This window comes from Xiphophorus hellerii, chromosome 12 (assembly GCF_003331165.1).
Source record: "Xiphophorus hellerii strain 12219 chromosome 12, Xiphophorus_hellerii-4.1, whole genome shotgun sequence".
In the NCBI taxonomy this organism is placed as follows: domain Eukaryota; kingdom Metazoa; phylum Chordata; class Actinopteri; order Cyprinodontiformes; family Poeciliidae; genus Xiphophorus; species Xiphophorus hellerii.
The window spans coordinates 29938567-29950331 of record NC_045683.1 but is presented as its reverse complement, the minus strand read 5'-3'; the positions used below and the strand labels follow the sequence as shown (position 1 = coordinate 29950331).

The 11765-nt window shown below is 39.4% G+C and overlaps 1 protein-coding gene across 4 annotated transcripts in view; it reads left to right on the top strand.

The window, feature by feature from the left end:
* Positions 1 to 206: 206 nt before the first annotated feature.
* mtmr3 (myotubularin related protein 3) overlaps positions 207 to 11765 on the top strand; it is a 41917-nt gene continuing 30358 nt past the window's right edge. For all 4 annotated transcript variants that reach the window (XM_032577833.1, XM_032577832.1, XM_032577835.1 and 1 more), the window contains exons 1-5: positions 207 to 403; positions 3541 to 3616; positions 5561 to 5617; positions 6997 to 7086; positions 8779 to 8895. In XM_032577833.1, coding sequence (XP_032433724.1) covers positions 5615 to 5617; positions 6997 to 7086; positions 8779 to 8895 — 210 coding nt within the window. In that variant the 5' untranslated portion in view covers positions 207 to 403; positions 3541 to 3616; positions 5561 to 5614. The remainder of the gene's footprint in view (positions 404 to 3540; positions 3617 to 5560; positions 5618 to 6996; positions 7087 to 8778; positions 8896 to 11765) is intronic.

Below are 11765 nucleotides of genomic sequence, written 5' to 3'. Positions count from 1 at the left end.
ATAGATATTTTTGCCTATAGAACTCCATAAAACTGTGTTTCAAGATGTGACGTCGTTTTATTAACTAGACCGTGAAATGTATGCTTCACCACCACTTAGTATTTTTGCGGTAATTTGGCAGTATGGACAGTGTTTACATTATTGTACCGCGTGGTGTTTCTGAGCCACGCCCCCTCGCGTCTGCTCTCTCTCACGTAATGACGTCGCCGGCACGTATGTTGTCGGGCTGGAGATTTCGCGGCGATGGCGACGGAGGCTAGGCGCTGGAAGGGGACGTATTGAAAGCGGGGCTTTGGCTTGGATATGACGAATGCGTATTTGCTGGAGATTGCTTTGCTCTTCAGTTATTCCATTGGCTTCGGATAAATCCTCGGCCGCGGACTTCTCAACACTCCTTTGACTGGTGAGTCAAGCGGCTGTAGTCTCGTCCGCGGTGTGTTTTGACAGAGGCCTCCGTCCCGGGGTCCGCCCTCCATCTCATAACAAAAACACTCGCACTGAGCGGCTAGCTCCCGCAGCTACAGGCTAGCAAGTGAACTTACTGGCTGTTCTGCGCTCGGACAATGCAACATAACAGTGCATTGCACCATTAGAGCTAGTGGTATTCCTTAAACGTCCTCTTAGGACTAGGCTCTAGTGTCCGCTACTATTTAGCTGAAATTGCCTGACGCTAGCTGGCTAATTGTTGATGTTAACGTTAGTTAGCTTGCCCAAAGAGAACGAAGACCAGTCATCATTTTACAGTTTTCTCCGTCGCCACTTGAGTACGTTGACATTGAAAAGTGGAGTTAACTGCTACCTGCGTGTCAATAAACAATTCCTCTGTAGTCAAATGTATGTTTTGAAGCTCAAAAATTAAAGTAACGACTGTGGTTTTATTGTAGCTCATTTCATACAAAGCCCAGAGTGCAATAGCATTTTTTTCTTTTTTATATTTAGTCTGTTCGGTCGTAACTTTTTTTTTTTTTTTCTTTTTTTTTTTTTTTTTTTTTACCGCTGACCAGCCGTTAATGGCCGGTTGTCAGTTTGGACTTTCTCAACTAGCTAAAACCGTGGAGGAGGCGGAGAGATGCTGCGGCTCCTGTCACGGGACAGGAGTAACGCCAAGGCTCTAACGGAGCTTATCCTTCCGTGTGTGAGTCTGACTGAAGCCAGCCGGGCTCTGATCATAAGCCTTCCGCTGTAAACAGAGCCGTGCCGTGCCTCGGTCAGATATGCTTTATCAGGTAGCACCAGCAGTAAAAGCAATGGAGTAATGACCTCATTTGCCTGCTTCTTGGAGACGAGGCCTTGTTTATGGGGCTCATCTGTTACCATTTCGACTATTTTTTTTCTCCCATGTTTCTCTCTTTTTGCCCTCCCCTTGCCTGGGCATCTTAAATGTTTATGAGTAGGTGTGTTGTGCTCCTGAGCTGTCCATTCACTGACCCTCTTAGATCAGATTTCAGTCTCTGCAGTAAGAGCTGACCTTTTCAGCTATTTGTTGGGCGGTTTGCTGAGATATCCCTAACAGGTTGCCTGTTTAGAAGCAAGATGTTTGGTCTCTTTTAAAAAAAAAAAAAATGCTACATCTATATAAACACACTTTAGCAATGTAAAAGAACATTACGGTAGATAGCAATTAGATTTGTAATTATGTTTAAATTTGTTTTCTTGTTCTTTATGAATATAACTTGTGCCACCCTGGCTATAAAATAATACAGTTTACTTAGTTAAGGTTATATGTTTGGCAACCTTTTGTAAGTCTTCCATGCTATTTGTCTGTTTATTTTAATCTCCAATAATAGCATGTCTTTCATAATGAATTAATTAAATGCATGATAAATTAAAGCTCAATAATTTCCATTTACATGATTTATTGTTTTTCTCTTTTCAATCTTGCTTTCTACCAAAAACTGAATGACAGAAGTCTTCAGTCTGGTGCTTTGCTGTGAACAAACCCCTTTTTTAGGAGCAATTTTGTTTACAAAGACTTCATAATTCTTTTTTTTTTTAATGTTTTGGTTATGTATTTTGTATATTTAAAATGTCTTCCGGTTCCAGCATTAAATATTTGTTAGACTATAAAGTTTATTGATCTTGGAAAATGTGTTCTTGCATTATTATTCCATTACGATTCTATCACTTGAAAATGATTTAAAACAAACAATGTCATCGTTTATTGCAGTAAATTCTGGGACAATGTATTGTCCAGCAAAACTAGTTATTGTGACAAACCTACCAATAGCTGAATTAGCTCAACGTTGCTAACAATGGTGCATGTTTTCCCTCTAACAAATTCTCTGACAAAGACTCCACAGCTGGCTAATCAAGTTTGGATTTCTGCTGCATGATTTTACTAAATGAAAAAAGCAAATTATCTGTGTGCATTCTGTGGAACGATCTACAAGACACAAGATTTGGTTCTGCTGAGTTGTTTTCCATCTGATTGGTTTCTGTGTGTACTCGATTTGTCAGTACTGTTTTGATTTGAGTCGTGTTTACATACGATACTTAAGTTTACCCATATGCCTGTCATACCAGCTGATCGTTTTCACTAGAGGTGGTAGGGGGGCGCTAGGTCAGTCCACCAGCGGCACATTGTGGTTTGTGTTAAAAAATGTCAAAAGTTACAAAAAGTTTGGATGTGCACGAGCATACATCAAATTTTGGAAATAATAATTTGTGAGGCCAACAGGCAGATGCAGGGACGGCGCAATTGGTCCACAATGTGTCAGCTACAAACTTAGCTTAATTCGTCTATCGTGTCACTGGTGTATAGAAAACCCTATTTAAAATAAGCAAACAAAACTTAGCCTGGTGGGGTGGCAAGTAAAGCCTGGTGCCCCTCCAGGCTTATATTACACCGAGGGAATCCCTGAACTTGACAGTTATCAGTTAAGATCTTTTGTAATAAAATTTGGCCATTCTGGTTTTCTTCACAGACTCCATTTGTTCTATTTTTGCTATTTTTGATTTTTTGTAAAAAAAAAAAAAAAGGAAAGTCTGGTACAAAATACTGCAGGCCTACAGAGCACAAAATGTGAAAGAAGAGGCGGAAGCAACAAAAGATTACAAATGGACTTGCCCTATGCCTTATGTGATGTCACCAGAACCACATGCGAGTGGGAAGCTTTAGTCTTGATTTAAATATGAATTCACCAGAAACTAACCAAATTAAAACCGTCCATGCTTTGCTATTCTGTCGTTGATAAACTACATCTGACGTCAGTTTGATTGATTTTTCATAGGAAGGCTTTAAAACAAGTCGTGTGTAAATTTAGTTTTCATGTGATCAAGACTCAAAGTTGGCCAGACGTGGACTTGGTGCCTTAGGCACCAGCAGGCATCTTTCTTTTTTTTTTCTCCAATCCACATCTGAGTTTAATTGGTATCTCAAAGCTCACATGCATGCCACTGTGACCACCACTACATCTATGTTTGCCAGGGAATCAAAAGGGCTCCTGTAGTTTGGAAAGAAACCTTCTGTTTGTGTAAGTATAAGGATATTTAAGAAGTAAAAAAAACACATTTTCTCACAGTTTTTGTTCATTTTCACAGATTTCCACGTCTTCCTTGTCAGAATTTCCGAACAGATTAACCAGGACTGGAGACTGATCCGTGCCAACCTTCTGCAGTAAGTTTTAATCTGTAATGATTGACATTTTTGTTTGTCGTCTTCAAACTGACCCGTGATTTCATGCTAATTATTGATTTTTTTCTCTCTTTTTTTTTTTTTTTTTTGTTTTTTACAAAACTTTGAACTGCTGATACAAATTTAATCTGATTGAGTTCTTCTTTCAAAACTATGATTGACGCCACCCAAAACATAACTTGTCTAGCCTTTCTGTTTTTATATGGGATTAATAATTTATATTTGGAGTTGGAGCCAGGTAATAAATCAATTTATATTTACTAATTGAATTTTTGGGGGTTTTGAAGATTACATTTGTTGATAAAACACTTTTTTTTCTCTTTTCTTCTCCTGTTTTTTTTTTTTTTTTTTTTACCAATGCACTTCTTAAAGTTCTGTAGTTCAGAGTGATGTCAGCACGCCCAGGGCGGCCATCTTGTTTGACAAACATGTTTTACCGCTTCCATGACTTCAGAATATGAGAGGCATTATTTTTCAATTATGAAAGTAAATTCGTCATATTACAAGAAAACAGTCATAGTAATATGAGAATAAAGTTGTATGACAAGACAATAAAGTTGAAATTATATGAGAATGAAGCATTAATCTTACCAGAATAAAGTCGTAGTAGTAGCAGAATGAAGTAATTGTTTTATGAGAACGCCAACACGGAAAATAATAAAAACTTTAAATTAGGAATGTTGAGCATTTTGTGACGTTATACTTTGGTATGTCGTTTACAGATAAGGCAGTACTGCATTTTTCAACATATCAGCATCAAACTACCAGTAGCAGGACTCTGAAGCTATTGTGAAACTCAGTCTGTGTGGTTCTATTTCAATAAAAGAAGTCTGTCACGTCAGATCTCAATAACTATCAAAGATTTTAGCTCTTTAAAGCAACCTTTTCCTTATAACTGTAAGACTTTCTTGTAAAATTGCATCTTTATTCTGCTAACATTATGACTATATTGATGTAATTAAACGACGATTCCTGTGCCCTCTCCCTAGTCCTGCGTCGTACAACTCACAAAAAGGATGATCGAGCTAGAAATCACTATTTGAAAATATTTTTTGTTGTTTGTGATTTTATTTTGTTTTTTGGAGTAGAGGTGATGTCACACTGTGTGTATTAGAGAATTGCTTCTGTAAAAGAGGATTTCACTGTTATTTTAACATTGAACCATCTTCAGCATTTTATACAAATATTTTACCTGTAAGATTTCCAAAAGGAGGGGCGACATTTCCAAATCACCAAGATCCATTACAGACAGAAACTGAGTCTTCAAAAGGATAAAAAGGAGCGACATTGCTGTTTGATCTTCCAGATTTATGCTAAATTTAAATGGCTTTACTACTCATTCTTCCTCTAAATTCATTTGGTACTAATAAAAAGCTACTTTTCCGTCTACAGTACTTCATCTTCTCAACGAAGAATGTTTTCATGACCCAGTAACGCTCAGGTACGGCGTGTTCACTGAGGGGGAAACGGATCGAATGATTGAGTTTCCAGTCTGCTGATCCGCGGCTAAGATAACTTTTGTCCAGTTACCTTAGTGTTTCTAAGCTGATGTTCACCAGTGGACACATCAGATTAAACAGAGATGATGGATGTTGCGCAAACGGCGGTCTCTGATTGGAGTCAGTGTGGGAAAATGAAAATGCGGTAACAGTTCGGCCTCCGCGGCACCCGGAGACCAATAACCAGCAACCACCTCATGAAGCAATCACAGAGAAATCTGTAGCAAATTATTGAATTTGTTTTTCAATTCAGACAGGCCTTGTTATGACGGTGGACTAATGGGTAAACGCAACACTTTTACCTGCGAGGCAGCTAGAGTTGCTGATTTAAACCCCCAAAAACCTCAGAATAAGTCAAATAAAGAATGATTGCCTGTTCAACCTGATGCTGTTTATAAGTATCTCTCTGTGTTTCTGTGTTGAGCAGACATAACCGAGCCGGAGTTCCTCCTTGGGAGACCCACACTCCTTGGCAGGGGCCATGGTAAAGCATCCTCACTTTGTTTACTGCGATGAATGCTAATAGTCGTGTCCCTTGTCCTGCAAGCAATCTGCAGAATGGGAGCGATCCATTGATTATCGCTTCCAGTCAGCCCTGATAATCAGGAGGCAGACGGTTGCGTCAGCTCCGAATGTGTCAAAGGTCTTCTGAGGACAGCTTTCAGTTTCCACTGCACAAATGTGTTATCATTACTTTGTGATGTGGGCAGCTGACTGGATGTGCATTTCCTGTTTGAGCTGCTTCTGGTTTTTTTTTTTTCTGTAATTATAGTAGCATAGTAAAGTGCTGTCCTTTTGGCTGGATTTAGCTTCATGCTACAGCATTGGCACTTGGTGAACAACTCTCTGCTTATGCTGACTCAGCATCTCACAGGACGTTTTACTGCTGTTTATCGTTAATGTCTTTGCTTTCACCACAATCCCCCCCCCCCCCCCCCCCCCCCCCCCCCCCCCCCCCCCCCCCCTGCCCAAAACTTTAAATTCTGGATTCCCTTCTGAAATGAAAATATGGATTTGTGTAAAGGGTCAGTATTATGTAAAGTTGAGCTTTGCATCATGCTATAGTGTTATTCCCTCATCAGAAACATACCTGGAGTGTTGTTTTTATTCATTCATGCACGTTTGAGAACTTCTTTAATCTCCCGTGGCAACCATTCAGCTTGCAAAACACTGGATGGACCTAGCCAGGGTTAATAGAGGAGCCATGTTATGATGACTTCCTGAAGGCGGAGTTTCAAAAAGAAAGAAGTTTTTAAAGAGACAGAGGCCCAATTTGAAGGCGTTAAATTACGAAGTAAAATTTCTTCTAAGTCATGTTTGATCTATATGGCATTTTGTGCAGCTACTGATACTAACATAATTCTTCATAGTGCCATAAAATACAGCCTCTGTAATTTCTAATTTTGGGAGTTCTGTTGCTTTTGTTGATTCTATCTATCATGGTTTGTTGTTTTAAAATCCTCCCGCTTGCGTAATACGCTGTGGTGGAAAGAGGAAGACGGTCGTTGTGATATTGCTGACCATTTACGAATCATCTGAAAGCCAGCCTCGATGCTTTCTGCGACCGAGCTGGGAGAGAAAGCTGAAATAAGGCTGTGTGTGTGTGTGTGGGTGTGTGCGCGTGGGTGTGTGTGTGTGTGTGTGTGTGGGGGTGTGTGTGTTGGTGTGGGTGTGGGGGTGTGCGTGTGTGTGTGCGTGTGCTGGACAGGAGATAAGCAACACGAAGGAAATACTCAGCTAACCATCTCCTGTCACATGTTCCAAATTTAAATTCAAACTAAAGAGAAATATGACAGTGAAAGAAAGCTGTGGTTTTGAAACGCTGGTTAGTTTGCAGATAAACGTGCTTTGCTGTCTGTGCAGGAGGAGGAGGGGCAGCAGAGCCTGGAGTGCATCCAGGCCAATCAGATCTTCCCCAAGAAGTCCCCAGTGCTGGAGGAGGAAAACATGCAGGTGAGCCACGCCGTGTCCTCGCTGGTCATCTTAGGCCGTAAAACGGTTCAACCTCACTGTTGATTTCCGCTAATTACATAACTGCCATAGTGAGTTATTAAAAGCGCACCCTCAGTTTAAGCATAAAATAAAGCAATGAAAGGAGAATAAACATCTTTGGGATTTAGCAACAACAGTCCGGGTTGGATTTTGTATTTAAATTTTGTATTTCTTTTTTTCTCTCTCTTTTACTTTCGCAATTGATTTTCAAATCCGTTTTCCTTTACAAGCCGCAATGCGAGAGAAAAAAAACATTTTCGTCTCGTTTAATTGTGTATTTTAGAAGCAGAAGCGACATTGTTCTGCAGTGAGCGGTTGCTGTAAATATAGCAAATATTGTAATCAACAAAATGATTAATAAGTCAAATTTTAAAGTCTCTGTGTGAGAGCTCAAGAAGTCTAAAAAAAAAAAAGATCCAGTTGGCTGCGTTCTGTTCAGGCAATGCTTTCTGTTCAGAAAGTCTTGCTCTCTCACTTTTTGTCATAAGCGACAGATGAATTTCAAAATTTTAAGATGAAACTGATGACTTTCTTTTGTACTTTGTAGAAACCTCTGCAGTGAAGAGTGTAGTTGGCACTATTTGGTAACTCCATTTAGTGACCAAGAAAGCATTCAATATTTGAGCTTAAAGTTCGCCAGTCCGGTTTGATCAAGTTGAACACCTGCTGATTTCTAATGTGGCCTCAGGGGCTTCAGGGGTGGGCATTTATGATATTGTTTATCATTAAATTTCTTATCAAATAGCATTTTCTTACCTTAAATGTCTTAGTTCATAACACAAGCTAGGCATTGTCAGTTGTCAACGGGACTGATGTTTTTCAGTTTTCAGCAAAACTACACTAGAAATTCACTTTGTTGTTTATGGTTGGAGCACTGAGTTGTTGCAGGCAACCAGGAAGACCTGGAGTGGAGTTTTAGCGGTCTATCAGGTGGAATGGATTCTTTCATGAAGCAATAGAAACATCACTTGGAGAAGTAATATGTTATTTGATGTTGGGACTCGATTTAAAATTTTTAATTGGGTTAATTTTAGGGTCTATAATGAATTAATCGCAATTTATGAAATTAGCCACATTTTCAATTAAAAACCCCTTTTGCTGCCTGGCTGATAGAAACGGGTTTCTTGTCCATTGTTGTTGTTTGCGGACGTTGCTGGTGCATCTACATTTATCACAAATGCTTCACTACAACGGTTCTGGCCGGAACTTCAGTTCAATTATCATGATCTTAGCTGGAAATCAATAAGAGGAAAGTGATCAGAAGTGATACGGCAGCAGGTGAGATGTTGGTTTTGAGAGATTGCATTTGCACCATGGTTTCCTAAGCATTACTCAGTGAAACAGAGGAGCACTAACTTTATGTTGGCCTTGTGGAAACAACAGACTGTGACGAATTGATGAGCTTCTGTTATATAACACGTCTGAAAAGGAAGCTCATTTCTGAAAGTGGTGCCTGTTTTATTACAGAACAGATATTTCTTTATAATTCTGTTTTAAAATCCCTACCAGAGGCTAAAATTGTCATCAAGTTATATAAACACATTTGGTGACTCTGCAGGTTTCTTTTGCGTTATCATTTTTGCTGATCTGATCTGTGTGGCTTTACAGTTCATGTCAGATGTTTTTTCTCTCTCCCTCGCCTGCTGTTGCTAGGTGCCCTTTCCCGAGCTGCACGGCGAGTTCACAGAGTATGTCGGGCGAGCAGAGGACGCCATCATTGCAATGTCCAACTATCGCCTGCACATAAAGTTCAAGGAATCCGTTGTCAACGTAAGTGTGTCCGAAAAGTTTCCAACGAGCTTTAAAGTTGCAAATCTGATTAGAGAACATTGGTCGCCCGACGACTGGAAATAGCTCCAGAACGAAGTGCATTGTGTGTGTTGGAGGCTGTGTGAAAGTGTGTGACATTGTTTTGTGAATGAACAGAGCCGGCCTGTTGAGCCAGGCCATTCAGACTTGATCTCCAACGGCAGCAGTGCCGCACAGCTCCTCTGCAGCCTCTGTTTCTCCCCACTCGCCCCATCCTCTCTGGACTTGCTGTTGCTATGGTTGCAGCTGCTCCAGAGGGGATGCACAACAGTCAGGCCCTCTATTTGGCTCTCTCAACCTTTTCACTCTATAAAGGAGACAGACCGGTTTGGTTTCATTACACACAGCACAAGTAGGAAATGTCTTCGCTTTCATGTTAGTATAAATCATGAAATTTACAGTTTATTATGACGGGAAGCTAAAAAAAAAAAAAAAAAAATTAAAGTTGCATTTGTTTACGTTTCATAATTCCAAACTTCTAGAGCAGCTACGTTTCCATTACAAATGTGCGCAATTTCGCAAATGAGATTTTTTCCATTAGAGAAGAAATACAATTAAATTTCGTATGTAAATAAGTTTATTTACATAAGAAATAAAATAAAAAACATGATCCTCCATCATACTTCCTGTCGTCTTCTCCTTCGTCATTTCCGCCAGTAGTAACGTTCGGTTGTTGATCACGTGACTCGTGATGCGGATAAAATGTTTTCATCGCAGTTTTGTGAAATACATTTATTTTGATGTGGCCAAAAAACCCACCTCATCCTAGCACAAAACTTTTTATCAAAGACTTGAGGTTTTTTTATATAAATATAATTGGGGCACTTCCATTCAGCAAATTTATTTTTGTAGTTTTAATCTGCGCAATTTTATGGTTAAGGGAAACACAGTTAGTGTGGTTCCCAGAAAAAAATGGACTATTATGATTTGATCAGTGTGTTTTTTCACTTACACGGAATTCTTCCAAATTGCTTTGATACCAAATGAAATATTTACCGAAACTCAACCTCTTTTCTTAAGAAAACATGAGCTTTGTTTAGACAATGCTAATACTGATACAATGCTAATTTTAGCCAATTTCATTCTTCCTCAATAACCAACTGAATTCAGAATATTTCCCTCCAGTTTTTTCTTCTCTACTGTTTTGTGTTTTTACTGTGTGGTCGTTATGAATGGGCTTAGTGCTGAACTCCACAGCCACACAAAGGAAGGCCTGGATCAATGCCCTGCTTGTTTAACTACTGTAATGGCTTCTGCTTACGGTACAAAATGTTATACTACACAATATTACTTGAGTAAGTGATGCTCAATGAATTCAAATAGGCCCCATTGGAATTTGTAGTGTTTACTATCATCATTTTGTATCAGTTAAGGGCACATTTGTTGACGTGCCTGTTAAATAACAGCAGTGTTGTTGAGACATGTTGGTCTCCATTTAGAACAGCAGTGTCCAAACTTATGTTTGTCTAATGAAAAATGCTAAGTGATTTTGTGATTTTATTTTTTGTGTTTTAAATATGCAGTAATTTTCTGAAACAAAGTAGAAAAGAATATTTTATTGCAGGTCTCAGAGGTTTTCCGTAATAAAAAAAAATGTGTACAGGTTTCTAACTTTTTTATGGCCAAATATGTTCTATTTTATTAGTTTAGAAAATGGGTTTTTTTTAAGTCTAATCTCAGCAAGAAAAATGTGAACTAACTTCTTAAACTCTTGCTGCTTTCGCTAAGTTTAAGTCTGTTGATCAGCAATATAAAATCAAAGTAAAAATCATGTAGTAAAAGAATAAAATACTTTGAGTTGCACTGAACATTTTCCTTTTAAAAAGATCTCATCATAAAACCGTATAAAGTGTTCATCTGCATCAGCTCCTTTTGCTGGAAGGGCCGTCTATCCGCAGTCAGACAACACATACACTTAAACAATAAATTGTTTTATTGAAATATTAAATCGGCTAAAAATGATTAAACATAACATTCTTAAAAAAAACCCTGAGTTATAATTTAAAGTTGGTAATAATTGGAACGCATTATTTGAGCGCAAAATAGAGATGTGACTATTGGTTCATAATGAAGAAAATGTGGATATTTTGATGATTATGCTGCATGACGGAGTCTTTGTGTTTCCTGTTGCTGCCTGTCCATCCTTCACGTGTTACTGGGGGTGAGTCTGAGTTTTACTGACCCTCTGGTTACCGACCAGAGTTCTCCTCACACACATTGGGTTGAGTCTGTGTTACACGACAGCACTGTAAGGGCCCAGAAAACAGCTGCGGGAAGTTCTGGAGCAAGGTGAGCGAGAGAAGCGGCTGAAAAGCAGTCAAGGAATTTCGATGACGGCCAGATTAGAGATGCAGATCGCAGCACAGGAATTAAATAGTGACAGCAGGATGTGGAAACATCCGGAATATGCAGTAACGGCAGCCCTGCGGTCGCGCTAAAAGTGCTAACAAATGGACATTCCCCTCTTACATGACTGTTCTCTTTGTTTTGTTTTTTTCTGTTTTTGTGGTGGGGGTCTAGAGTTGTTGTTGTGAGGTTTCAGTAAGTATCCTGCAGAACTGCATGGAGTGGAGTGGTTGAATTTTAACCGTGGAGCTGACTGTGTGCTTGCCCGCTAACTAGCTGGTGCCTCAGGGACTGGAGGCTTCAATGCTTGACGCCAGATGTTAGTTTTAAGTAGCTCCTGTAAACTAGATAAAAGAAAAAGATTGGATGTCCATACAAAAGATGAAGGTTGCCAGCCTCCTGTCCATCAACAACACTGTACCTGCCTTTGTGTTCTTGTAATGAGAGCTGACTTGTACATTAGCTGACTGGCAGTCATGCATGAC